General features: G+C 66.2%; 5 protein-coding genes across 5 annotated transcripts in view; 3 read left to right on the top strand and 2 right to left on the bottom strand.

Annotated features, from left to right (window-relative positions):
• PC (pyruvate carboxylase) overlaps nt 1-13,059 on the top strand; it is a 29,540-nt gene extending 16,481 nt beyond the window's left edge. Inside the window, exons 14-21 of the mRNA XM_056510425.1 lie at nt 34-190; nt 1,563-1,803; nt 3,736-3,985; nt 5,069-5,313; nt 6,424-6,603; nt 7,836-8,084; nt 10,481-10,621; nt 11,943-13,059. Coding sequence (XP_056366400.1) covers nt 34-190; nt 1,563-1,803; nt 3,736-3,985; nt 5,069-5,313; nt 6,424-6,603; nt 7,836-8,084; nt 10,481-10,621; nt 11,943-12,191 — 1,712 coding nt within the window. The 3' untranslated portion in view covers nt 12,192-13,059. The remainder of the gene's footprint in view (nt 1-33; nt 191-1,562; nt 1,804-3,735; nt 3,986-5,068; nt 5,314-6,423; nt 6,604-7,835; nt 8,085-10,480; nt 10,622-11,942) is intronic.
• Nucleotides 12,284-17,601, bottom strand: OVOL1 (ovo like transcriptional repressor 1). The gene is made up of 7 exons (XM_056509947.1): nt 17,502-17,601; nt 16,410-16,538; nt 16,202-16,293; nt 15,754-16,018; nt 14,392-14,523; nt 14,057-14,303; nt 12,284-12,311 (listed from the first exon to the last, which is right to left on the bottom strand). Exons 1-7 carry the CDS (start codon nt 17,599-17,601, stop codon nt 12,284-12,286), a joined length of 993 nt encoding a protein of 330 aa, XP_056365922.1.
• A 2,647-nt stretch (nt 17,602-20,248) lies between these two features.
• LOC130262724 (basic proline-rich protein-like) lies at nt 20,249-24,057 on the top strand. Its single transcript, XM_056510133.1, has 4 exons — nt 20,249-20,367; nt 20,983-21,373; nt 21,964-22,002; nt 22,510-24,057. Exons 1-4 carry the CDS (start codon nt 20,272-20,274, stop codon nt 23,967-23,969), a joined length of 1,986 nt encoding a protein of 661 aa, XP_056366108.1. The 5' UTR covers nt 20,249-20,271; the 3' UTR covers nt 23,970-24,057.
• Nucleotides 24,058-24,952: 895 nt separating this feature from the next.
• RNASEH2C (ribonuclease H2 subunit C) lies at nt 24,953-26,720 on the top strand. Its single transcript, XM_056510391.1, has 4 exons — nt 24,953-25,140; nt 25,421-25,530; nt 25,800-25,919; nt 26,340-26,720. Exons 1-4 carry the CDS (start codon nt 24,993-24,995, stop codon nt 26,382-26,384), a joined length of 423 nt encoding a protein of 140 aa, XP_056366366.1. The 5' UTR covers nt 24,953-24,992; the 3' UTR covers nt 26,385-26,720.
• KAT5 (lysine acetyltransferase 5) overlaps nt 26,544-26,854 on the bottom strand; it is a 16,982-nt gene continuing 16,671 nt past the window's right edge. Inside the window, exon 15 of the mRNA XM_056510185.1 lies at nt 26,544-26,799. The gene's annotated coding sequence lies outside the window, so the exon portion shown is untranslated. The remainder of the gene's footprint in view (nt 26,800-26,854) is intronic.

Genomic DNA, 26,854 nt, shown 5'->3' with positions numbered 1-26,854 from the left:
TTTGGGGTGCCTGAGCCCCGGGCGTGTCCCCAGGCGCCACCTTCGACGTGGCCATGCGCTTCCTGCACGAGTGTCCCTGGGAGCGGCTGCGGGAGCTGCGGCGCCTCGTGCCCAACATCCCCTTCCAGATGCTGCTGCGCGGGGCCAACGCCGTGGGCTACACCAACTACCCCGACAACGTGGTGTACAGGTGTGGGACAGCGTGGGGACACCTTGGGGACACCTTGGGGACACCTTGGGGACACCGTGGGGACATGGGGACACAGGGACAGGGCTACACCAACTACCCCGACAACGTGGTGTACAGGTGTGGGGACACCCTGGGGACACCGTGGGGACACCGTGGGGACACCGTGGGGACATGGGGACACAGGGACAGGGCTACACCAACTACCCCGACAACGTGGTGTACAGGTGTGGGGACACCCTGGGGACACCGTGGGGACACCTTGGGGACATGGGGACACAGGGACAGGGCTACACCAACTACCCCGACAACGTGGTGTACAGGTGTGGGGACACCCTGGGGACACCGTGGGGACACCTTGGGGACATGGGGACACAGGGACAGGGCTACACCAACTACCCCGACAACGTGGTGTACAGGTGTGGGGACACCCTGGGGACACCGTGGGGACATGGGGACACAGGGACAGGGCTACACCAACTACCCCGACAACGTGGTGTACAGGTGTGGGGACACCTTGGGGACACTGTGGGGACACCTTGGGGACACCTTGGGGACATGGGGACAGAGGGACAGGGCTACACCAACTACCCCGACAACGTGGTGTACAGGTGTGGGGACATGAGGACAGGGACATGGGGACAGGGACATTGGGGACACTGAGGGCATAGAGAGGGAACACTGGGGACGCCAGCATGGAGCACGTGAATGACCCCGAGTGACCAAAGTGACCCCAGAACCACATCCCAAACTGTCCCCAAACCGTCCCAAACTGTCCCCAAACCGTCCCAAACTGTCCCCAGACTATCCCAAAACTGTCCCCAAACTGTCCCAAATTGTCCCAAACTCTCCACAAATTGTCCCAAACTGTCCCCAAACCGTCCCAAACTGTCCCAAAACCGTCCCAAACTGTCCCCAGACTATCCCAAAACTGTCCCCAAACTGTCCCAAACTGTCCCCAAGCTGTCCCCAAACCATCCCAAACTGTCCCCAAACTGTCCCAAACTCTCCCCAAATTGTCCCAAACTGTCCCCAAACCATCCCAGACTGTCCCCAGACTGTCCCAAACTGTCCCAAACCGTCCCCAAACCATCCCAAACCATCCCAAACTGTCCCCAAACTGTCCCAAACTGTCCCCAAGCTGTCCCCAAACCATCCCAAACTATCCCAAACTGTCCCCAGACTGTCCCAAACTGTCCCAGACTGTCTCCATGCCATCCCTGCACTGTCCCCACGCCGTCCCCTTGTCCCCACGTGTCCCTGCACCGTCCCCACGTGTCCCTGCACTGTCCCCACGTGTCCCTGCACCGTCCCCACGTGTCCCTGCACTGTCCCCACGTGTCCCTGCACCGTCCCCACGTGTCCCTGCCGCCAGGTTCTGCGAGGTGGCCGTGGCCAATGGCATGGACATTTTCCGGGTGTTTGACGCCCTCAATTACGTTCCCAACCTGCTGCTGGGGGTGGAGGCCGCGGGCAAGGCCGGCGCCGTGGTGGAGGCCGCGCTGTCCTACACCGGCGACGTGGCCGACCCCACCCGCACCAAGTACGGCCTGGACTATTACCTGGGGCTGGCCAGGGAGCTGGTGGCAGCGGGGACACACGTGCTCTGCATCAAGGTGGGGTTCAGGGGGGTCATGGGGGGGTTTGGGGGTGCTGGGAGGGAATTTGGGGGTCCTGGGAGGGGGTTTGGGGGTTCTGGAGGGAGTCTGGGGGTCCTGGGATGGGATTTGGGGGTGCTAGGGGGAATTTGGGGATCCTGAGGGAAGTTTGGGAGTCCTGGAGGGAATTTGGGGGTCCTGGGAGGGGGTTTGGGGGTTCTGGAGGGAGTCTGGGGGTCCTGGGAGGGGGTTTGGGGGTCCTGAGGGAAGTTTGGGGGTCCTGGAGGGAGTTTGGGGGTCCTGGGAGAGGGTTTGGGGGTCCTGGGAGGGGGTTTGGGGGTCCTGAGGGAAGTTTGGGGGTCCTGGAGGGAGTTTGGGGGTCCTGGGAGCGGGTTTGGGGGTCCTGGGAGGGAATTTGGGGGTTCTGGGAGAGGGTTTGGGGGTCCTGGGAGGGAATTTGGGGGTCCTGGAAGGGAGTTTGGGGGGCCTGGGGGGATGGGATGGGGCTGGCCAGGGAGCTGGTGGCAGCGGGGACACACATGCTCTGCATCAAGGTGGGGTTCAAGGGGGTCATGGGGGGTCTGGGGGTCCTGGGGGGTTGTCTGGGGAGGATTTGGGGCTCCTGTGTTCTCCAAGGCTGGGCTGTACAAAGGGTGGGACATGGGAGGGTCCCCGCGCTCTCTGTGACACCCCAGTGACCCCCTGTGACCCCCCAATCTCCCCCCAGGACATGGCCTGGCTGCTGACCCCCTGTGACCCCCCAATGACCCCCTGTGTCCCCCCAGGACATGGCCGGGCTGCTGACCCTCTGTGACCCCAATGACTCCTGTGACCCCCCAGTGACCCCAATGACCCCAGTGACCCCCCTGTGACCCTGTGTCCCCTGTCCCCCCCCAGGACATGGCCGGGCTGCTGACCCTCTGTGACCCCAATGACTCCTGTGACCCCCTGTGTCCCCCCAGTGACCCCAGTGACCCTCCTGTGACCCCCCAATGACCCTGTGTCCCCTGTCCCCCCCCAGGACATGGCCGGGCTGCTGACCCCCTGTGACCCCCCAATGACCCCCTGTGTGCCCCCAGGACATGGCCAGGCTGCTGACCCCCTGTGACCCCCCTGTGACCCTGTGTCCCCTGTCCCCCCAGGACATGGCCGGGCTGCTGACCCCCTGTGACCCCAGTGACCCCCCAGTGACCCCAGTGACCCCAGTGACCCCCCTGTGACCCTGTGTCCCCTGTCCCCCTCCAGGACATGGCCGGGCTGCTGACCCCCTGTGACCCCCCAATGACCCCTGTGACCCCCCAATGACCCCAGTGACCCCTGTGTCCCCCCAATGACCCCAGTGACCCCCCTGTGACCCTGTGTCCCCTGTCCCCCCCCAGGACATGGCCGGGCTGCTGACCCCCTGTGTCCCCCCAATGACCCCTGTGACCCCCCAATGACCCCAGTGACCCCTGTCCCCCCCCAGGACATGGCCGGGCTGCTGACCCCCTGTGACCCCCCAATGACCCCTGTGACCCCCCAATGACCCCAGTGACCCCTGTGTCCCCCCAGGACATGGCCGGGCTGCTGACCCTCTGTGACCCCAATGACTCCTGTGACCCCTGTGTCCCCCCAATGACCCCAGTGACCCCCCTGTGACCCTGTGTCCCCTGTCCCCCCCCAGGACATGGCCGGGCTGCTGACCCCCTGTGTCCCCCCAATGACCCCTGTGACCCCCCAATGACCCCAGTGACCCCTGTCCCCCCCCAGGACATGGCCGGGCTGCTGACCCCCTGTGTCCCCCCAATGACCCCTGTGACCCCCCAATGACCCCAGTGACCCCTGTCCCCCCCCCAGGACATGGCCGGGCTGCTGACCCCCTGTGTCCCCCCAATGACCCCAGTGACCCCTGTGTCCCCCCAGTGACCCCAGTGACCCCCCTGTGACCCTGTGTCCCCTGTCCCCCCCCAGGACATGGCCGGGCTGCTGACCCCCGCCGCCGCCCGGCTGCTGGTGGGCGCCCTGCGGGAGCAGCACCCCGAGGTGCCCCTGCACGTGCACACCCACGACACGGCCGGGGCCGGCGTGGCCTCCATGCTGGCGGCCGCTCAGGCCGGCGCCGACGTGGTGGACGTGGCCGTGGACGCCATGTCCGGAATGACCTCCCAGCCCAGCATGGGCGCCGTGGTGGCCTGCACGAGGGGCACGGAGCTGGACACAGGTGGGGACACGGGGGGGACAGATCTGGACACAGGTGGGGACATGGGGGGGGCAGGGGAGGACGGAGCTGGACACAGGTGGGGACATGGGGGGACAGATCTGGACACAGGTGGGGACACTGGGGGGACATGGGGGGGGACGGAGCTGGACACAGGTGGGGACACGGGGGGGATGGGGGGGACACAGATGGGGACACGGGGGACACAGGTGGGGGCAGAGCTGGACACAGGTGGGGACACTGGGGACACAGGTGGGGACACTGGGGGGGACATGGAGGGTGGCAGAGCTGGACACAGGTGGGGACAGAGCTGGACACAGGTGGGGACACGGGGGGGCACAGGTGGGGACGGGGGGGGACATGGAGGGTGGCAGAGCTGGACACGGGGGGGACAAAGCCAGACACAGGGAGGGGGGGACGGGGGGGACACGGAGGGGACAGAGCTGGACATGGGGGTCAGTGTCCCCAGGGTGTCCCTGCAGTGTCCCCAGGGTGTGCCTGCAGTGTCTCCACACTGTCCCTGCAGTGTCCCCAGGGTGTCCCTGCACTGTCACCTCTCTGTCCTCTGTCCGTGCAATGTCCCAGGGTGTTCCCTGCAGTGTCCCAGGGTGTCCCCTCGCTGTCCCCACCGTGTCCCCACCCTGTCCCTTGTCCCTGCAGTGTCCCCAGGGTGTCCCTGCAGTGTCCCCTCACTGTCCCCAGGGTGTCCTACCCTGTCCCTTGTCCTTGCAGTGTCCCCAGGGTGTCCCTGCAGTTTCTCTGCAGTGTCCCACCGTGTCCCCTCGCTGTCCCCTCACTGTCCCCCCTGTCCCACCCTGTCCCTTGTCCCTACAGTGTCCCAGGGTGTCCCTGCAGTGTCCCTGCAGTGTCCCTGCAGTGTCCCCAGGGTGTCCCTGCAGTGTCCCCTCACTGTCCCCAGGGTGTCCCACCCTGTCCCACCCTGTCCCTGCAGTGTCCCTGCAGTGTCCCCACCCTGTCCCACCCTGTCCCTTGTCCCTGCAGTGTCCCCAGGGTGTCCCTGCAGTTTCTCTGCAGTGTCCCACCGTGTCCCCTCGCTGTCCCCCCTGTCCCACGTGTCCCTGGCAGGGCTGGATCTGCAGCGGGTGTTCGAGTACAGCGAGTACTGGGAGGGGGCGCGGGGTCTCTACGCCGCCTTCGACTGCACGGCCACCATGAAATCCGGCAACGCCGACGTCTACGAGAACGAGATCCCGGGGGGGCAGTACACCAACCTGCACTTCCAGGCGCACGCCATGGGGCTGGGACACAAGTTCAAGGAGGTCAAGAAGGCCTACACGGAGGCCAACAGGCTGCTGGGGGACCTCATCAAGGTGGGGCGGGGCTGGGGGTTCTGGGGGGGGTTGGGGGGTGGGGGTCTCTGTGGGGTGAGGGGTCTCTGTGGGGTGGGAGGGATTTGTGGGGTGAGGGGGATTTGTGGGGTGTTGGGGGTCCCTGTGGGGTGAGGGGGATTTGTGGGGTGGGGTCCATGTTAGGGATCTCTATGGGGTGGGGAGTGTTTATAGGGTGAGGAGTCTCTGTGGGGTGTTGGGGGTCTCTGTGGGGTGTTGGGGGTCTCTGTGGGGTGAGGGGTCTCTGTGGGGTGGGGGGGATTGTGGGGTGAGGGGTCTCTGTGGGGTGAGGGGTCTCTGTGGAATGGGGGGGATTTGTGGGGTGGGAGGTCTCTGTGGGGTGGGGGGGACTTGTGGGGTGAGGTCCATGTTAGGGATCTCTATGGGGCGGGAGTCTCTGTGGGGTGAGGGGTCTCTGTGGGGTGAGGGTCTCTGTGGGGTGAGGGGTCTCTGTGGGGTGCGGGGGGCAGGGGGTGGGAGGTCTCTGTGGGGTGGGGGGGGGCGGGTTTGTGGGGTGGGGTCCATGTTAGGGATCTCTGTGGGGTGGGGGGGTCTCCATAGAATTGTCCCCATGGGGTGGGTGATGTCCATTGGATGGTCTCTATGGGTGAGGGGTCTCCAAGAGGTCTCCATGGTGAGATGGTGTCCATGGGGTGGGGTGGGAGGGGTCTCTGTGAGTTAGGGGGGTCTCTGTGGGGTGGGGTGTTCCACCAGAGCTGATCCTTCACCTGACCCCAAGTTGTCCCCAAGTTACCCCATGAGTTAAGCCAAGAGTTGGCCCTGAGGTGACCCCTGCTGACCCCGGTGACCCCTGATGACCCCAGTGACCCCTGATGACCCCGCTGACCCCAGCTGACCCCTGCTGACCCCGGTGACCCCTACTGACCCCAGTGACCCCTGCTGACCCCGGTGACCCCTGCTGACCCCGGTGACCCCTGATGACCCCAGTGACCCCTGCTGACCCCGGTGACCCCTTCTGACCCCTGCTGACCCTGCTGACCCCGGTGACCCCTGCTGACCCCAGTGACCTCTGCTGACCCCGATGACCCCTGTGACCCCGGTGACCCCATGGTGACCGCGGTGGCCCCGCAGGTGACGCCCAGCTCCAAGGTGGTGGGGGACCTGGCGCAGTTCATGGTGCAGAACAAGCTGTCCCGGGAGGAGGTGGAGGCGCGGGCGGACGAGCTCTCCTTCCCCCTCAGCGTGGTGGAGTTCCTGCAGGGACACATCGGCGAGCCCCCGGGCGGCTTCCCCGAGCCCTTCCGCTCCAGGGTGGGTGCTGCTGCGCTGGGAGCGACTGGGAGCGACTGGGAGGGGATTGGGAGGGACTGGGAGCGACTGGGAGGGGATTGGGAGGTGACTGGGAAGGGATTGGGAGGGACTGGGAAGGACTGGGAGGGGATTGGGAGGGATCAGGAGGGGCTGGGAGGGACTGGGAGGGGCTGGGAGGGGATTGGGAGGGACTGGGAGCGACTGGGAGGGGCTGGGGGGCAACTGGGAGGGATTAGGAGGGACCAGGAGGGGCTGGGAGGGACTGGAAGGGGATTGTGAGAGACTGGGAGGGGCTGGGAGGGGATTGGGAGGATTTTCTGGAAGCTGTTGCCATGGTAACAACGGGATGCTGTGGTCCTTGCCGCCATCTCCATCACTGGTTGCCATGGCACTCACTCCTAACCTTGGTTCCTGATGTTGTTGCCATGGTAACCGAGTCCAGCAACAGGGCCTATAAACGGTTACCATGGTGCCGAGCCCTGGCAACAGCGTCTAGTGATGGTTACCATGGCAACCAACTTTAAGAACGGCTCCTGGTGCTGGTTGCCATGGTACCCAAGCCTAACAGCAGTTAGTGATGATGGTTGTCATGGCAACCATGCCTTAATGATTGCTGCTGTGTTCCCGTGCCAACACCTGTCTCCACACTGTCCCCATCCCGTTGCCGTGCCGACACCCCGTTGCCATGGTGCCCCCGTTGCCATGGCGCCACATCCCGTTGCCATGGCCCCCCGCCCCGTTGCCATGTTGCCCACATCCCGTTGCCATGGTGCCCCCATCCCGTTGCCATGGCGCCCCGCCCCGTTGCCATGGCGCCCCACCCCGTTGCCATGGCGCCCCATCCCGTTGCCATGTTGCCCACATCCCGTTGCCATGGCGCCCCGCCCCGTTGCCATGGTGCCCCCGTTGCCATGGCGCCACATCCCGTTGCCATGGCCCCCCGCCCCGTTGCCATGTTGCCCACATCCCGTTGCCATGGCGCCCCACCCCGTTGCCATGTTGCCCACATCCCGTTGCCATGGCGCCCCACCCCGTTGCCATGGCGCCCCATCCCGTTGCCATGTTGCCCACATCCCGTTGCCATGGCGCCCCGCCCCGTTGCCACGGCATCCCGCCCCGTTGCCATGGCCCCCCGCCCCGTTGCCATGGCCCCCCGCCCCGTTGCCATGGCGCCCCGCCCCGTTGCCATGGCGCCCCGCCCCGTTGCCATGCCAACGCCGCGCTCCCCCCAGGTGCTGAAGGACCTGCCGCGGGTCTCGGGCCGCCCGGGGGCGTCGCTGCCCCCGCTGGACTTCGCGGCGCTGGGCCGGGAGCTGGGGGCGCGGCTCGGGGCCCCGCCCAGCCCCGAGGAGCTGCTCTCGGCCGCGCTCTACCCCAAGGTGTTCGACGAGTTCCACGAGTTCCGCAGCTCCTTCGGGCCCGTGGCCTGCCTGGGCACGCGGCTCTTCCTCGAGGGGCCGGCCATCGCCGAGGAGTTCGAGGTGGGGCTGGGGGCACTGGGGGGGCTGGGGGGGCTGGGGGGCACTGGGGGGGAACTGGGGGGAACTGGGGGGCACTGGGGGGCACTGGGGGGGCTGGGGGGGAACTGGGGGGGAACTGGGAGGGAACTGGGGGGCACTGGGGGGCACTGGGGGGGCTGGGGGGAACTGGGGGGCACTAGGGGGAACTGGGACTTGTGCACACCTGGAACTCCTTGCACAGCCCTGCAGCCCTTTACACGCTCCTTACACACCCTTTACACGCTCCTTACACACCCTTTACACACTCCTTACACACCCTTTACACATCCTTACACACCCTTTACACATTTCTTACACACTCCTTACACACCCTTTACACATCCCTTACACACCCTTTACACATCCTTTACACATCCTTTACACACTCCTTACACACCCTTTACACATCCTTTACACACTCCTTACACACCCTTTACACACTCCTTACACACCCTTTACACATCCTTTACACACTCCTTACACACCCTTTACACATCCTTTACACATCCTTTACACACCCTTTACACACCCTTTACACAGCCTTTACACACTCCTTACACACTCCTTACACATCCTTTACACACTCCTTACACACCCTTTACACATTCCTTACACACTCCTTACACACCCTTTACACATCCTTTACACACTCCTTACACACCCTTTACACATCCTTTACACACTCCTTACACACCCTTTACACATCCTTTACACATCCTTTACACACCCTTTACACACCCTTTACACAGCCTTTACACACTCCTTACACACTCCTTACACATCCTTTACACACTCCTTACACACCCTTTACACATTCCTTACACACCCTTTACACACTCCTTACACACCCTTTACACATCCTTTACACACTCCTTACACACCCTTTACACACCCTTTACACAGCCTTTACACACTCCTTACACACCCTTTACACATTCCTTACACACTCTTTATACACCCTTTACACATTCCTTACACACCCTTTACACACTCTTTACACACTTCTTACACACCCTTTACACACTCCTTACACACCCTTTACACACTCCTTACACACCCTTTACACGCTCCTTACACACCCTTTACACGTCCTTTACTCTTCGTGCCCTTGCCACTTTGCACACCCTTAATGTGACCTTTATGCACCAGTTACTCACCTGTTACTCACCAGTTACTCACCAGTTACATGCCAGTTACACACCAGTTACAGACTAATTTCACATCCCTTACTCACCAGTTACACACCAGTTACACACCCCTTACAGAGCAGTTACACACAGCTTACTCCTGGTTTACTCACAGGTGGAACTCAAGCGGGGTAAGACCCTGCACATCCCTTACACAGGGTTTACAAACAGTCACACACAGTTACACACAATTACACACAGTCACACACAGTTACACACAGTTACACACAGTTACACACAGTTACACACTGTTACACACAGTTACTCACAGTCACACAGAGTTACACACAGTTACTCACACTTTACTCACAGGTGGAGCTCAAGCAGGGTAAGACCCTGCACATCCCTTACACACAGTTACACACCAGTTACACACAGTTACACACAATTACACACCGCTACTCTCAGTTACTCACACTTTACACCCAGGTGGAACTCGAGCGGGGTAAGACCCTGCACATCCCTTACACAGGGTTTACACACAGTCACACACAGTCACACACAGTTACACACAGTCACACACAGTCACACACAGTCACACACAGTTACTCACACTTACTCCCCCTTTACACCCAGGTGGAGCTGGAGCGGGGTAAGACCCTGCACATCCCTTACACAGGGTTTACACACAGTCACACACAGTCACACACAGTCACACACAGTCACACACAGTCACACACAGTTACACACCGTTACTCACACTTTACTCACACTTTACACCCAGGTGGAGCTGGAGCGGGGTAAGACCCTGCACATCCCTTACACAGGGTTTACACACAGTCACACACAGTCACACACAGTCACACACAGTCACACACAGTCACACACAGTCACACACAGTTACACACAATTACACACAGTTACACACAATTACACACAGTTACACACAATTACACACAGTTACACACCGTTACTCCCCCTTTACTCCCCCTTTACACCCAGGTGGAGCTGGAGCGGGGTAAGACCCTGCACATCCCTTACACAGGGTTTACACACAGTCACACACAGTAACACACCGTTACTCACACTTTACTCCCCCTTTACACCCAGGTGGAACTCGAGCGGGGTAAGACCCTGCACATCCCTTACACAGGGTTTACACACAGTCACACACAGTCACACACGGTTACTCACACTTTACTCCCCCTTTACTCCCCCTTTACTCCCCCTTTACTCCCCCTTTACACCCAGGTGGAACTCGAGCGGGGTAAGACCCTGCACATCAAGGCGCTGGCGCTCGGGGACCTGAACGCGGCCGGGCAGCGCGAGGTTTTCTTCGAGCTCAACGGGCAGCTGAGATCCATCCTGGTCAGGGACACGCAGGCGCTCAAGGTGGGACCGGGGCACTGGAGGCACTGGGGGCACTGGGTGACACTGGGTGACACTGGGGGGACACTGGGTGACACTGGGGGGGCACTGGGGGCACTGGGGGCACTGGGGGGGCACTGGGTGCACTGGGGTGACACTGGGTGACACTGGGGAGGTACTGGGGTGACACTGAGGTCACTTTGGTGACACAGGGGTGACACTGGGTGACCCTGGGCGACACTGGGTGACACTGGGTGACACTGGGGTGACATAAGGGTCACTTTGTTGACACAGGGGAGCACTGGGTGACTTTGGTGACACTGGGGTGACTTTGGTGATACAGGGGTGATACTGGGTGACACTGGGGTAACATTGGGGTGCCTTGGGTGATACAGGGGTGACATGGGGGTGGCACTGGAGTGACCTTGGTGACCCAGGAGTGACAATGAGGTGACTTTGCTGACACAGGGGTGACACAGGGGTGACTTTGGTGACACAGGGGTGACACTGGGGTGACTTTGGGAGGGTCTCCAGGAGCTTCTGACCCACCTGAGGAGCTCTGGGTGACACAGAGGTGACACAGAGGTGACACAGGGGTCACTTTCTGACACAGGGGTGACACTGAGGTGACACAAGGGTGACTTTGGGGGAGTCTCCAGGAGGTCCTGACCCACCTGAGGAGCTCTGGGTGACACTGGGGTGACACTGGGGTGACACAGGGATGACTCAGGGGTCACTTTGCTGACACAGGGGTGACACTGGTGTCACTTTGCTGACACAGAAGTGACACAGGTGTGACCTGGGGTGACACAGGGGTGACCCAGGGGTCACTTTACTGACACAGGGGTGACATAGAGGTGACACAGGGTGACACAGGGGTGACTTTGGTGACACGGGGGTGACTCAGGGGTCACTTTGCTGACACTGGGGTGACACAGGGGTGACTTTGGTGACACATGGGGGTCACACAGGGGTGACTCAGGGGTGACTTTGGTGACAATGAGGTGACTTTGCTGACACAGACGTGACACAGGGGTGACACAGGGGTCACTTTCTGACACAGGGGTGACACAGGGGTCACTTTCTGACACAGGGGTGACACTGAGGTGACACAGGGGTGACTTTGGTGACACGGGGGTGACTCAGGGGTCACTTTGCTGACACTGGGGTGACACAGGGGTGGCACTGGTGTCACTTTGCTGGCACAGGTTGGCACAGGGGTGACTTTGGTGACACAGGGGTGACACCGGTGTCACTTTGCTGACACTGGGGTGACACAGGGGTGACACCGGTGTCACTTTGCCGCCCCCCCAACCCCCCCAAACCCCCTCTCTGACCCCCCCAGGAGATGCACGTGCACCCCAAGGCCGAGAAGGGCGCCAAGGGCCAGGTGGGGGCGCCCATGCCGGGGGAGGTGGTGGAGCTGCGGGTGCAGGAGGGGGCGCGGGTGGCCAAGGGGGACCCGCTGTGCGTGCTCAGCGCCATGAAGATGGAGACGGTGGTGACGGCGCCGCTGGCCGGGACGGTCACCAAGCTGCTCGTGCGCCCCGGGCTCAGCCTGGAGGGCGAGGATCTCATCGCCGTCATCGAGTAGAGCTTGGGGGGGGGGGGGTTTCCCTTCCCCTCGCCTCCCCCCCCTCAAAAAACCCCCAAAACTCCCCCTCGCGAAAATGGGACGCGGCCCCTTTAAGAGCGCCCAATGAGGTGGCGCCCCCTGGTGGGGGTTGGGCGGAACAACAAGGCCTTAATTAGGGGGGGTGTTTTAATTAGAGGGGGGCCACGTCTTAATTAGGGGTGTCCCGTGAAGGGGGGGAGCCCTAAGCGCTCATTAAGGAGAATTATTTCATTTTTTTGGGTGGTACGATCCATTTTGGGGGGGGACACACCCGATAATTGGGGTTCCCCCCCCCATTTTTTGGGCATTTCACCCCATATTTGGGGGCTTCAACTTTTTTTGGAGGGGAGGGGCAGAGTGTTGGGGGGGGGGGTCACCCCCTTTTGGGGGAGGGGCTTCGTGTCCTGCGCCCCCTCCCCCCGCGATTTTGTCCCCCCCCCATTTTGAGCCGCCCTCCCCCCCACACTTTTTGGGGCTCCCCCCGATTTTTTTGGGGTCCCCTCACACCTTGGGGGGACCCCACCCTGTCCCTGTCCCTGCCAAGCTGCCTTAGGGGGACCTGGAGGATTTTGGGGGGGGGAGGGGTCGGGTGGGTGCCGCCGCCCCTCCCCCATCCCCCCTCCACCCACCCCCCCCCGCTTTTGCCAAACGCCCCCGGGGTGGGGGAGGGGAGGGGGCGGAGCCTGTGACCAAAGGGGGGAATTGAACTGGACTCTGTGGGGGGAGGGGCCGCCCCTCCCCCCCTCCCCGCGGGGAATGAACTGGAGAGGGGGGGGCCGCCCCTCCCCCACTCACCCCCTCCCCCCATTCCCGGGGGGTCCCGGGCAATAAAAACTGGACTAACGCACTGCGGTGTGGGGGAGGGGCTGCGATGACCCCCAGGTGTGGGGGAGGGGTGCAGAGGGGGCGTGTCCTCCATCACAAGGGGCGTGGTCAGTGAGCACAGGGGGGCTTTAATTCCGGGGGCCCCGCCCAGGCCACAGAGTGGGCGTGGCTTCAACCCTACCCCACCCCCACCTGACCCCAAAGGGGCGTGTCCCAACCCGATGGGCGTGGCCTCAGAATTGCTTCCCCAACCCAGAATGGGCGTGTCCCCCCAAGTGGGTGTGTCTTTAAAAGGGTGTGTCCCAAAATGGGCGTGTCCCCTCTACAAATGTCCTCATCCCTCACAAGGGAGTGTCCCCCCAATTGGTGTCCCCCCAAACTGGGCGTGTCCCCCCAAAATGGGTGTGTCCTGCCTAAAATGGGTGTGTCCCCCTAACTGGGTGTGTCCCCAGGTGTGTCCCCCCCCCCCAAACTGGGCGTGTCCCTGCCCTACCCAGGTGTGTCCCTCCCCTACCCAGGTGTGTCCCTGCCCTGTCCAGGTGTGTAAATCCCCTACCCAGGTGTGTCACTCCCCTACCCAGGTGTGTCCCTGCCCTGTCCAGGTGTGTCACTCCCCTACCCAGGTGTGTCCCTGCCCTGTCCAGGTGTGTCCCTGCCCTGTCCAGGTGTGTCCCTCCCCTATCCAGGTGTGTCACTCCCCTATCCAGGTGTGTAAATCCCCTATCCAGGTGTGTAAATCCCCTGTCCAGGTGTGTCCCTCCCCTATCCAGGTGTGTCACTCCCCTATCCAGGTGTGTAAATCCCCTGTCCAGGTGTGTCCCTGCCCTGTCCAGGTGTGTCCCTCCCCTACCCAGGTGTGTCCCTCCCCTGTCCAGGTGTGTCCCTGCCCTACCCAGGTTTGTCCCTCCCCTATCCAGGTGTGTCACTCCCCTACCCAGGTGTGTCCCTGCCCTACCCAGGTGTGTCCCTCCCCTGTCCAGGTGTGTCCCTACGGGGGCGGGGCGGGGCGCGGCGCGGGCGTGGCCGCGGCCTTGCGGGCCAGCTTGGCCAGCAGGGGGCTGTGGGGGTGGCGCTGCCGCAGGTGCGCCAGGTGCCCGTCCTGGCTGTCGGCGGTGCCGCCGCACTCCTCGCACACGTAGAGCTTGGCCCGGCGCTCCTTGTAGCCGTAGCGCTGCGCCACGCCGTGGATCTTGCGCAGGTGCGACTCCAGCGAGCAGCGCTGCGTGAAGGCCTTGTCACAGAGGGAGCACTTGTAGGGGCGCACACCTGGGACAGGTGACAGGTGACACAGAATGAGGGGGGACACCTGGGGACAGAGCCCTGTCACACAGCGAGCACTTGTAGGGGCGCACACCTGGGACAGGTGGGGACAGAGGGGACAGGGTCCTGTCACACAGCGAGCACTTGTAGGGGCGCACACCTGGGACAGGTGGGGACAGAGGGGACAGGGTCCTGTCACACAGCGAGCACTTGTAGGGGCGCACACCTGGGACAGGTGACACAGAGTGAGGGGAGACAGAGCCCTGTCACAGAGGGAGCACTTGTAGGGGCGCACACCTGGGACAGGTGACACAGAGTGAGGGGGGACAGAGCCCTGTCACAGAGGGAGCACTTGTAGGGGCGCACACCTGGGACAGGTGACAGGTGACATCAGTGAGGGGGGGACACCTGGGGACAGAGCCCTGTCACACAGCGAGCACTTGTAGGGGCGCACACCTGGGACAGGTGACATCAGTGAGGGGGGACACCTGGGACAGAGCCTTGTCACACAGCGAGCACTTGTAGGGGCGCACACCTGGGACAGGTGACAGGTGACATCAGTGAGGGGGTGACAGAGCCCTGTCACAGAGGGAGCACTTGTAGGGGCGCACACCTGGGACAGGTGGGGACAGAGGGGACAGGGTCCTGTCACACAGGGAGCACTTGTAGGGGCGCGCACCTGGGACAGGTGGGGACAGAGTGAGGGGGGACACCTGGGGACAGGTGGGGACAGAGGGGACAGAGCCTTGTCACAGAGGGAGCACTTGTAGGGGCGCACACCTGGGACAGGTGACAGGTGACATCAGTGAGGGGGTGACAGAGCCCTGTCACAGAGGGAGCACTTGTAGGGGCGCACACCTGGGGACAGGTGACAGGTGACATCAGAATGAGGGGGGACACCTGGGGACAGGCGGGGACAGGTGACATCAGAATGAGGGGGGACAGAGGGGACAGAGCCTTGTCACAGAGGGGGCACTTGTAGGGGCGCACACCTGGGACAGGTGACATCAGTGAGGGATGCACACCTGGGGACAGGTGGCTGAGGGCAGGATGGGGCTGCGACTGTTGCTGTCACTCTCCTGTCCCATCTCCGTCCCTATCCCGTCCGAATCCCGTCCCAGCCTCGTCCCCACCCCCTGTCCCCGTCTCCCATTCCCACCCCATTCCAATCCCGGTCCTGACCCACCTGCGCACGTGGCGCTTGAGGTCACAGGTGTCACGGAACCTCTTTGGACCCCAATCCCACCCCAAAAATCGCCCCAATCCCATTCCCGCCCCATTCCTGTCCCCTCCGTCCCCCCGTTCTCACCGGTGTGGGTGCGCTCGTGGCTTTGAGGTCACAGGTGTCACTGAACCTCTTTCCACCCCAATCCCATCCTGACCCCAATCCCATTCCCGCCCCAATCCCACCCCAAAAATCGCCCCAATCCCACTCCCGCCCCACTCCCGTCCTCACCGGTGTGGGTGCGCACGTGGCGCTTCAGGTCGAAGGTGTCGTTGAAGCCCTTCCCGCAGTACGGGCAGCGGTGCCGCTTCACCTCGCTGTGGCACTTGAGGTGCCGGTTCAGCATCCGCTGGAAGCCGAAGCTCTTCTGGCACACGGGGCACGAGAAGAGCTCGGAGCCCCCCGGGACCCCCCCGGGCACCGGGACCCCCGCGGGGACCCCCCCGGGCAGGGGCAGCCCCGGGGGGAGGGGGGCGCCCAAAGCGCCGGGCGGGACCTGGAGGGAGGGGAGGAAGGGGTTAAATGGGGGGAGCCCCCCCCGGTTATGGGGGCAGCGAGTGGTGGGGACCCCCCCGTGGGACCCCCCAGCTATGGGGAGGGCTCTGATTTTGGGGACCCCCCAGCACATCTTGGTGACCCCCCCTGTTTTTGGGGCCCCCTCCCGAAATTGGGGACCCACAGTTTTGGAGACACGCCCCCCTCCCCCCAGGAACCCCCCAATCCCAGGGACCCCCCAGTTGGGGGACGCCCAATTTTGGGGACCCCCTCCACCTTGGGAACCCCCAATCTCAGCACAACCCCCCCTCCCCAATTTGGGAACCCCCCACCTCACTTTTCTCCCCCCCCCAATCCCTCCAGGGCCCCCCCAGATTTGGGGTGCCCCTTACCTTGCCCTTGGGGTGCAGGAAGGGGCCGGGGGGGGCGCGGGGGGGGCAGCGTCATGTCCAGGGGGGAGGAGGGGGCTTCGGCCAGGGCGGGCTCGGGGTCCCTGCGCAGGGGGCAGCCCCCCAGGCAGACTGGGGGGAGGGGCACGGCTTCAGGGGGGGTCCTGCACCCCCAAATCCCCCCCCCGGAAATTAGACCCCCCCCATAAATAACCCCGCCCAATGGGGACACCCCAAACCTGACCCCCCCCCCCCCAGGGCAAGGGGGAGGATTTGGGGGCGCCCCTCCCCCGCTCCCCTCCCCCGCCCTTTGGGGTTCCCCCGACCGGTCCGACGGCTCCGGCCGCGACACCCCAAATTACAGCCCAAATTACACCCCAAATTAGGGGTTTCCGGCGGGTGTCGCCCGCGTGGGCCCCGGGGGGGGGACGCCACCCCCCCGCCCTCCCCGCCCCCCCCGGGGGGACACGGGCGACACCCAAAAATCCCCTCCCCCACCAAGGGACACAGGCGGGTGGCCCCAAATCCGCCCTAAAATCACCCCCCAAAAGGCATCCGGGCACCCCAAAAATCCTCCCCGAACCCTCCCGAGTGTCCGGGCACCCCAAAATTCCCCCCCAAACCCCCCCGTCCCCAGCGCCCGGGTGGGATTTTGGGGCTGAACCCCAACTCTGTCATTAACGGGAGGAGGTCACCCCAAAACCTGGGATCCCTCAAAATTCGCCGTCCCTGAAACTCCTGGATCCCCAAAATTCCCGTGTCCCCCCAAGTTCTTCAGCCTTCCCGCACATCTGGGTCCCTCCAGAACATCTGGAACCCCCCAAATCCCGGGGTGCCCCCAAACCTCGTGGTCCCACTAAACCCTGAGACCTCCCCCCCCCCCAAATTCCTGTTTCCCTCAAACACCTGAACCCCCAAAATCCCTGTGACACCCCCAGACTTCTGCATCCCTGAACCCCAAAAACACCCGAGCCCCCCACATTCCTGCGTGTCCCGGGATTCCGGGACCCCCCAAAATCCCTGAACCCCCTCAAATCCGAACTCCCGAGGGATCCCCAAACCCCCGAGCCCCCCCCGATCCCTTTCCCCCCGTACTGGGCACGTAGATCTCGGCCCGCTGCTCGTCCGGCAGCTCGCTCCAGTTGCGCTTGGCCGTGGCCACCACCGGCTTCTTGACCAGGAACGCGCGCGGCATGGCCGGAGCCGCTGACCCGCTGACCCCCGGACCCCGATGGATCCCGATAGATCCCGATAGATCCCGATGGATCCCCCGCCGGATCCCTGCTCCGACCCCCGGCGGGTTTTGGTGCCGATTCCCGGCTCCCGGCCGGGCTGGATCTCAGATCCCGGTGCTGGATTCCCGAATTCCCGGCTGAGTTTGAGCCCAAATCCGGAGGGTTTGGTCAACAGCCACAGGCGATCCTGAATCCTCGGTCAGTTTTGGTGTTGGACCCCAAATCCTCGGTCAGTTTTGGTGTTGGACCCCAAATCCTCGGTCAGTTGTGGCTCTGGACCCCAAATCCTCGGTCAGTTTTTGGCGCTGGATCCCAAATCCTCGGTCAGTTTTGGTGCTGGATCCCAAATCCTCGGTCAGTTGTGGCTCTGGACCCCAAATCCTCGGTCAGTTTTTGGCGCTGGATCCCAAATCCTCGGTCAGATTTGGTGTCAGATCCCGAGTATTTGGTCAATATCCAAATCCCCGATCCTTGGTGAATTTTGATGTCAGATCTCGAGGGTTTGGTGAATTCCAGCTCCGGATCGCAGATCCCAGCTCGGGTTCGGTGCTGGATCCCAGATCCCAGCGAGCCCCGGCGCTGGATCCCCGGTCCCGCAGGATCCCGGATTCGGGCTCAGATCCCGGCTGGAGCGGTGCCGGTGCCGGGTCCGGCTCCTCCGCTGGGTTTTGTCGCCGGATCGATCCCGACACCGGGTCCGGCCGCTCAGCGCGTCCCCGAGCGCGTCCCCGGCGTCACCGCGATCGTGTCACCGAACGGGTGTGACCGAACGGGTGTGACCGAACGGGTGTCACCGCGATCCTGTCACCGCGATCCTGTCACCGCACCGCTGTCACCGAGCCCGCGCCACCCCCTCAGTGCCACCGGGGCCGCCTGCGCTGTCCCGGCGCTGTCCCGGTGCCAGCGGTGCCGGTCTCGGTTCTGTTATCCCGGTCTCGGTTCTGTTATCCCGGTCCTGGCTCTGTTATCACGATCCTGACCCTGTTATCCCGATTGTCTCGGTCCCGTCCCGGCTCAGTTGTCCCGGTTGTGCCACTCCCGGGTCTGTTATCCCGGTCCTGGCTCGGTTATCCCGTTCCCGGCTCTGTTATCCCGTTCCCGGCTCTGTTATCCCGGTCCCGGGTCTGTTATCCCGGTCCTGGCTCGGTTATCCCGGTCCTGGCTCTGTTATAACGATCCCGACTCTGTTATCCCGATTGTCCCGGTCCTGTCCCAGCTCTGTTATCCCGGTCCCGGCTCTGTTATCCCGGTCCCGGTTCTGTTATCCCGGTTGTGCTGTCCCGGTGCGGGTCCCGCTGGTGCCGTTTGTGCTGCCCGGTTCTGTCCCGGCCCCGCTGCTGTCCCGATCCCGGCCGTGCCGTGCCGGTCCCGGCCGTGCTGTCCCGGTCCTGTCCCGCTGTCCTGCCGGTCCCGGCGGTGCCGCCCCGCTGCGCGTCCCCGGTCCCGCCCCGCGCTGTCCCGGACCGGTTCCGCCGGTCGGGCCGGGGCCGCGCCGCAGCCGGAGCCGGTCGGGCGGGCGCCGCTTGGGAAATAACGGGGAGCCCCCGCCCCGGCCTGGGGACAGCGCGGGGCGCGGGGACAGCGCGGGGGGGACACGGGGACATTGGGGACACCACGAGGGGGGACACGGGAACTTTAGGGACACCGCGGGGGGGACACGGGGACATCGGGAACTTTGGGGACACCGCGGGGGGGACACGGGGGGGCGTTGGGGACATGGAGGACAGTCATGGGGGACATTGGGGATGGCGACATGAGGACTTTGGGGACTTTGGGGACACGGAGCTCACAGGGGGACACAGTGAAGGGGACACTGGGGACACAGCGATGGGGACAGCGGGGTGCGTGGAGAATTTGGGGTGAGCTGGACACGGGGATGGGGACACGGGGACACGGGGACACTGGGGTGGGGGTGTCCCCGGGACGGGGGTGTCACCTGGAGAGACCGGGGGGGGTCACCTGCACACCTGTGTCCCCAGGGGGTCAGGGTGTCCCCAGGGTGTCCCGGGGGGGGTCAGGGTGTCAGGGTGTCCCCAGGGGGGGTCAGGGTGTCCCCAGGGTGTCCCCAGGGTGTCCCCAGGGTGTCCCGGGGGGGTCAGGGTGTCCCCAGGGGGGTCAGGGTGTCCCCAGGGTGTCCCGGGGGGGTCAGGGTGTCCCCAGGGTGTCCCCAGGGTGTCCCCAGGGTGTCCCCGGGTGTCCCCTGGGGTCACCTGGACACTCCAGGTACGTGCGGCCGGGGCGGGTCCCCGGTGCCCCCGGGGGGGGGGCGGGGCCGGAGCGCGGCCAGTCCGACCGGCCCGGGGGGGGCACGGGGGGGAGGGGACACGAGGGGGACACGGGGGGGAGGGGACACGGGGGACAGGGAGGGGACACGGGGGACAGGGAGGGGACACGACCGTGGGGGTTCAGGTCCTACAGGGGCCCCGGGGGGGAACCCCGCACCCTGTAACGTCACTCTGTTACATATGACGTCACCATTCCCGCGGTCACAGCGGGGGGAGGAGCCAGACCCTTGTGGGGGGTGACGTCACGACTCCCCCCCGCGCCGTTTTCCCGCGGCCGCGGCGGGGCTGTGACGTCACGGCGGGGGCGGGCGGTGACGTCAGGCGCTCCCGGCAGCCCCCGCGGCCATGGCGGGGGGGGGTCCCTGGGCCCGGCTCGCGGCCGCGCTCGCGCCCCCCGCGCCCCCCGCCCCCCGCCGGCCCCGCCCCCCGCTACGTCACCAGGTGCGCGCCGGCGGCGGGGGCGGGGCCGGGGGGTGGATTGGGGTCACCTGAGGGGTTTGGGGTCCCCTGGGGGCGGGGCCGGGTGTTCCCCAATTTCCTGGGACCCCCCAGGGAGCGTTTGGGGTCACTCGTGGGGGTTTTGGGGGTCCCCGAACTCCTGAGGGTCCTTGGGGGGGGGATTTGGGGTCCCGAATGGGTGGGTTTGGGGGTCACGAACCCTGAGGGGGGTTTGGGGTCCCTGGGGGGGATTTAGGGTCCCTGGGGGTGATTTGGGGTCCTTGGGGGGTATTTGGGGTCCTTGGGGGGGATTTGGGGGTCCCTTGAGAGGAATTTGGGCTCCCTGGGGGTGATTTGGGGTCCCTGGGGGGGATTTGGGGTCCTTAGGGGTAATTTGGGCTCCCTGGGGGTGATTTGGGGTCCTTGGGGGAAGATTTGGGGTCCCTTGGGGGGTATTTGGGGTCCCTGGGGAAGATTTGGGGGTCCCTTGAGAGGAATTTGGGCTCCCTGGGGGTGATTTGGGCTCCCTGGGGGTGATTTGGGGTCCCCCCAATCTCCACTCGGGGGGGAGGGGTCGCTCCGGGGGGGTCCCCCCTCATTTCCCCCCCTCCCCCCCAGTTTCAGACGGAGCTGCTGCTGCTGCTGCTCGAGACCCCCGAGCTCGCCGTGCGGGGGGAGGGGTCGCGGCCCGAGGCGGGGGGGGGTCCCGGGGGGGCCCTGCTGGAGCTGCTGGCCCAGCCCCCCGCGCCGCCCCCCGCGCCGCCCCGCGCGCTGCTGCTGCTCGCCACCCTGACCGTGCTGGTGGCCACGGGCGACCGCGCGGCCACCGCGGCGCTGGCGGCGCTGCTGCTGCGGGAGGGCCCGGGCGGGGCCCCGGCGGCGGCCGCCGAGTGTCTGCGGGAGCTGCGGCGCCTCGGGACCCCCGCGGGCCCCCCCAGAGCCCCCGCGACCCCCCGGGACCCCCCCGCGCCCCAGCCCCTGGTGCTGCTGCGGGCCGAGGCGGCGGGCGGTGAGTGGGGGTCCCAGTATGGACTGGGATGGTCCCGGTGGGTCCCAGTAAAGGGACTGGGATGGTCCCAGTAGGGACTGGGGGCGTCCCGGTGGGTCCCAGTAAAGGGACTGGGATGATCCCAGTGGGTCCCAGTAAAGGGACTGGGATGGTCCCAGTAAGGACTGGGAGCGTCCCAGTGGGTCCCAGTAAAGGGACTGGGATGGTCCCAGTAAGGACTGGGGGCGTCCCGGTGGGTCCCAGTAAAGGTTGGGGGGTCCCAGTAAAGGGACTAGGATGATCCCAGTAGGGACTGGGATGGTCCCAGTGTGTCCCAGTAAAGGTTGGAGGGTCCCAGTAGAGACTGGGATAATCCCAGTGGGTCCCAGTAAGGTCTGAGAGGATCCCAGTGGGATTTGGGAGGGTCCCAACAGGAACTGGGAGGGCCCAATGTGTCCCAGTAAGGACTGGGATGATCCCAGTCTGGATCGTGGGGAATCCCACCGGATCTGCGACAGATCCCAGTAAATCCCAGTACGGTACTGGGCCCGTCCCTGGGGGGATTCTGGGGATCCCCCGGACCCCCCGAACCCGAACCTTTGCCCCCCCAGATCCAGCGGATCCCTGGGAAGGGGCTGCGCCGGATCCCGGTGAGTGCAGAGCCCCCCGGGACCCCCCAAATCCCAGAGACCCCAAATCCCAGAGACCCCCCGGGACCCCTCAAATCCCAGAGACCCCAAAATCCCAGAGCCCCTCCCCCGGGGACCCCCAAATCCCCGGGACCCCCAGGATTCCCCCCCACTTTGGGTCTCCCCCAAATCTCAGCTCTCCCCAAACCCTCCAGACCCCCCAACCCGCCCCCCCCATTTCAATCCCCTGCAAATCCTGGGGACCCCCCCCCCCCCAAAAAAACAAAAATTCCATCTCCCTCAAATTTCACACCCCCCTAAACCCCATCCCCCACCCAACCCCCCCTGCTCCCCATTTCCACCCCTCCCCAAATCCCAGCGCGCCCAACCCCCCCCGACCCCCCGAACCCCAATTTCTGACCCCCCCGAACCCCAATTTCTGACCCCCCCGAACCCCCATTTATGTCTCCCCGAACCCCAATTTCTGACCCCCCCGAACCCCAATTTCTGACCCCCCCTCTCCTCCAGGCCCCCCCTCCGCCTTCAGCCTCACTCCGGCCGCCCGGGCGCAGCTGCTGCAGCTCCCCCATTTTGGGGGGGTCCCTGGGGGGGCCCCCCCGGTTTTGGCCACGGCGGACCCGGCGCCGGTGCAGGCGCTGCTGCTGCGGGGGGGGCGCGGTTCGGGTTCGGGGGGTCCCGGTTTGGATTTGGGGGGGCCCGGTTCGGATTTTGGGGGGCCCGGTTCGGATTTTGGGGGGCCCCGCTTGGCCGCGCTGGCGCTGCACCCCGCCCTGCCCCCCCCCCTGCGCCTCTTCTTCCTCCTCTGCCTCCTCGAGGGGGGGGACCCCAAAAATCCCGGGGCGCGCCCCCCCCGGACGCTGCCCCCCCACCTGGCGGCCGCTCTGTTCCCGGGGGGCCGCGGGGACCCCCCCGAAATGTTCCTGCCCCGTTTCGAGGCCGCGGCCGCGTTCTGCTCCCCAATTTCGGGGGGGGGTCCGGGCGGGGGGAGCCCCCACCCCAAAATGCAGGGGGGGCGGGAGTGGCTGTGGGGGCTGGTGCGGTTTTTGGGGGGCGGCCCCCCCGATTTGTTCTGCCGGGCCGCGGTCGCCTACGGGCGCTGGTTCGGGGGGGTCCCCGCGGAGGAACTGGGGGGGGCGGCGCAGGAATTGCTGGGGGGGGGTCACCCCGCGGCCCCCCCCGCACCTGCTGGAGCTCGCCCAGGTTTTGGGGGGGCCCCCCGGGGGGGCTGTGCTGGCGCGGGTGCTGCGGGCCCCCCCGCCCCCCCCGGGGTCCCCCCAGCTGCGGGGGGTGCTGAAGGTGCTGCGCGACCCCCCCGCGGCGCCGCCCCCTCCCCGGGCGCGCCCCCAAATCCGGGGGTACCTGCGGCGGGTCCTGGCGGCCGAGGGGGGGCGCTGGGGGGGGGCGCAGGGGGCGCTGAGCGCCGCCGCCCCCCTGCTGCCCTGGGGGGGGTCCCCGCTGTGCCCCCCCGGGCTGGGGGGGGACCCCGACGTGCGGGACCGCGGCCGCCTGCACCGCGCGCTGGGGGCGGCCCTGGGCCCCCCCAAACTGGCCGCGGTGTTGGGGCCCCCCCCGCGCTGCGCCCCGCGCCCCCCGCCCCAAAACGGCTCCGGAGGGGGCGGCGCTGGGGGAGGGGGCGCCCCCCCGTCGCTGCTGCCCGCGCCCCCCCCCCTGCCGCCTGCGCTGCCTCCCCGCGACCCCCCCCCCCGTTCTGCGCCCCCCCGGGGCCCCCCAGGACCCCGAGGGTTGGGGGGCGGCGCTGCTGGAGGGGGGGGGGGCGGCCCGTGCCCCTCCCCCTGCGGCTGCGCCTGGAGCCTTTGGGGGGGTCGGGCAGCGAGGGGACCCCCCCCCCGAATTTCGGGGGCGCCCCCCCGCGTGCTGGCGCTGCAGCTGCTGCTGGGGGGGGGCGGGGCCGGCGCCGAGGGGGCGCTGCCGGCGCTGGGGGGGGGGTCGCGGGGGGGCCGAGCTGACCCTGACCCTGCGCCCCCCCCCGCGCCCTGCCCCCCTCGCTCGAGGCCGCCGCCGTGTTCAGCTCCGGGGGGGCTCCCCAAAAAGGGGGAGGGGGCTCTTTCCTGGCGCCCCTCCCCCCGCTGCAGGTGCCCCTGGGGGTCCGGCTGCGCCCCCTCGCCCTCCCCCCGCGCTGGGACCCCCCCCGCGCCCGCCGCGCCTTCGAGGCGCTCTGGGGGTCGCTGGGGGGGGGTCCCGAGACCCTCCTGCTGCTGGGGGGGGGCGCGGCCGCCCCTCCCCCCGCGCTCGCCCCCCTGCTGGTGCCCGGGGGGGGAGGGGCGGGGGGGGGATGGGCGCTGGCGGCCGCCGCCCCCCCCCGGGGGGTGGTGCTGGCGCGGGGGGGGCCGGGGGGGGAGGGGCGGGTGCGGGGGCAGCGCTGGGGGGGGGTCCTGCTGCTCGCGCGGCTGCTGCGGGGGGAGGGCGGCGCCTGAGCTGTCGCGACATAGCGGCGGCGTGCTGCGGCGTGTCGCGGCCTGTCGTGACATGTCACCCCTATCCCAAGAACTTGGAAAGCGCAAAATCCGTGTCCGGCTCTGTTTGGGGGGGGGGTCGCGGATCTGGGGGGGCTCTTGGGGTCCGTGGTGACTGCGAGGGGACGGACGGCGGCTCCCTGGGTTGGCGGGGGATCCGCGAGGGTCGGGGGTGTTCCTGGAGCTCTGGGAGGGTCCCCGAGGGTTGGGGGTGTCCCTGGAGCTCTGGGGGGGGGTCCCTGAGGGTCGGGGGTGTCCCTGGAGCTCTGGGAGGGTCCCCGAGGGTCGGGGGTGTCCCTGGAGCTCTGGGGGGGGGTCCCTGAGGGTCGGGGGTGTCCCTGCAAGTCCAGGGGGGTCCCAGAACGCGGGTTGGGGGGTGTCTCAGGAAGCCCCGACCCCGAACTACATCTCCCATCATCCCTTGCTGTCACTTCCGGTCGGTGCCGCCATGTTTATTTCCCCGCGGAGGCGCGCAGTGACGTCACATCCGCCCTCCCCTCATCCCCTCGGGCAGTGATGGCGGATCCGGTTCGGGTTCGGCTCCGCGCTGCCCCCGCGGCCCCTCCCGAGCCGCTCCCCGTGCAGCTCCTGCCCTGCCGCATCCAGCACGACGGGCCCGCGCCCGTGGCCGCCTTCCTGCGGGTCCAGCCCGGCGCCGACGGCGGTGAGCGCGGGGGGTTCGGCTGTGGGTGATGTGGGGAGGGGGATCCTGAGGGGAAATGCTGCATTCGGGGGGTGGGATTGGGCTGGGGAGGGTTCCGGGGGTGCGGGGGGCCATACGGGGACTCTTGGGGAGCTCGGGGAGGGGGCTCTGTGAATGGGGGGTGTCAGTTTGGGGGTCCCGGGCGGGTTTGGGGGGCCCGGCCGGTTTGGGGGTCCCGGGCGGGTTTGGGGGTCCCACCCCCTGACTGTGCCCTCCCTCCCTCCCTCCCTCCCTCCCTCAGAGCTCTGGTCCTCGTTCCGGGGGCGCCGCTTGGGGGGCCGGGAGCTGCCGCTGCCCCCCGGTTACCGGGGGCTCGTGCTGCGGGGGGAGGAACCGGGAGAGACCCCCCAGGTGAGGCCGGGGGGCAGAGACCCCCATGAACCCCCTGAATGGGGCAGAGACCCCCCCCGAACCCCCTGAATGGGGCAGAGACCCCCCAGAACCCCCTGAATGGGGCAGAGACCACCCATGAACCCCCTGAATGGGGGCAGAGACCCCCATGAACCCCCTGAATGGGGCAGAGACCCCCAGAACCCCCTCAGTGGGGTAGAGCCCCCCCTTTTCCCCTCTCTGGGGGGTCTCTGCCCCGTTCCCCCCTGACCTTTGCCCTTTGCCCCCAGGCCGGCTGGGTGACCCCTGTGGGGTCGTTTGAGGCCATCACGGACTGGGGGGCTGACGCTGCCCCTCCCCCCGGCCGGGGCCTGGCCCGGGCCCTGCAGTGGGGACCCCTTGCCCAGGCCGTGAGTCTGGGGGGGCTGGGGGCGCATCTGGGGGGCTGGGGGCACGTTAGGGGGGCTGGGGGCGCATCTGGGGGGGCTGGGGGCACGTTAGGGGGGGCTGGGGGCGCATCTGGGGGGGCTGGGGGCACGTTAGGGGGGTCTGGAGTCACATTTGGGGGGCTGGGGGCACATCTGGGGTTGTTTTGCCCACACTGTGAGTCTGGGGGAGGTTGGGGTGGCCGGGGGTGACATGTGGGGACCCTGGGCTGTCATGGGGGGGTGGGGGGGTTGCACTTTGGGGGTCCAAAATCCTCATCTGGGGCTCCCAGGGTAATTTTTGGGGTCCCAGGGGTCACATTTGGGGGTCCTGGGGTCAATTTGGGGTCTCAAGCATCCCATTTTGGGGTCCCTGACCCCCCTCTCACCCTGCCCCTCCCCCAGCTCCACGCCCCGGTGAGTGACAGCGACGAGGAGGCGGAGCCCTGAGGCCACGCCCACCAGGACCACACCCAGGGGTGGCGCCGGCGCAGGCCACGCCCCTCCTGTGACATCAACGGATCCAGCGTGGCTGAGGCCACGCCCCTCGTTACCAGAGCTGGCCACACCCATGGGCGGGGCCTGACCCAACCAGAGTGCCTGGGCCCCTCCCAGTGTGGGTGGAGCCTGCGGAAGCCCCACCCCCTTTTATTTAAAAACCCAAAGCTGTTCACAGGAGGCTCCACCCACAAACGAAGCCACTCCCGCGGTGGGCGTGGCCCGGCAGTGCCCCACCCCTTTCCTTTTATGGTCAATAAAGGACGTGCGGCGCCAGCCGTGGGCGGGGCCGGGTGTTGCTCGGTGAGGTGCGTCAGGTGACCGGGGGGGCGTGGCCTGGCGGGGCGTGGCCCGGCGGGGGCGTGGCCTGGCGGGGCGTGGCCTCACCACTTGCCCCGCTTGCTCCAGTCCTTGGGGGTGAA

The sequence above is a fragment of the Oenanthe melanoleuca genome, chromosome 25 (genome assembly GCF_029582105.1).
Source record: "Oenanthe melanoleuca isolate GR-GAL-2019-014 chromosome 25, OMel1.0, whole genome shotgun sequence".
Classification (NCBI taxonomy): Eukaryota; Metazoa; Chordata; class Aves; order Passeriformes; family Muscicapidae; genus Oenanthe; species Oenanthe melanoleuca.
This window is presented reverse-complemented; position numbering and strand designations above follow the sequence as displayed.

Bases quoted from the DNA above. Each gene is read 5' to 3' on its own strand.
- OVOL1 (XM_056509947.1), bottom strand. From the start codon at position 17,601: ATGCCGCGCGCGTTCCTGGTCAAGAAGCCGGTGGTGGCCACGGCCAAG. The intron at 16,294-16,409 runs GTAAGGGGCACC...GGGGTTCCCAAG, and splicing joins TCCTGCACCCCAAGGGCAAG to GTGGAGGGGGTCCCCAAAAT. The intron at 14,524-15,753 runs GTGAGGACGGGA...CACCTGTCCCAG, and splicing joins CCACGTGCGCACCCACACCG to GTGTGCGCCCCTACAAGTGC.
- LOC130262724 (XM_056510133.1), top strand. From the start codon at position 20,272: ATGGCGGGGGGGGGTCCCTGGGCCCGGCTCGCGGCCGCGCTCGCGCCC. The intron at 20,368-20,982 runs GTGCGCGCCGGC...CCTCCCCCCCAG, and splicing joins GCCCCCCGCTACGTCACCAG to TTTCAGACGGAGCTGCTGCT. The intron at 22,003-22,509 runs GTGAGTGCAGAG...CCTCTCCTCCAG, and splicing joins AGGGGCTGCGCCGGATCCCG to GCCCCCCCTCCGCCTTCAGC.
- RNASEH2C (XM_056510391.1), top strand. From the start codon at position 24,993: ATGGCGGATCCGGTTCGGGTTCGGCTCCGCGCTGCCCCCGCGGCCCCT. The intron at 25,141-25,420 runs GTGAGCGCGGGG...TCCCTCCCTCAG, and splicing joins CCAGCCCGGCGCCGACGGCG to AGCTCTGGTCCTCGTTCCGG. The intron at 25,531-25,799 runs GTGAGGCCGGGG...CTTTGCCCCCAG, and splicing joins AACCGGGAGAGACCCCCCAG to GCCGGCTGGGTGACCCCTGT.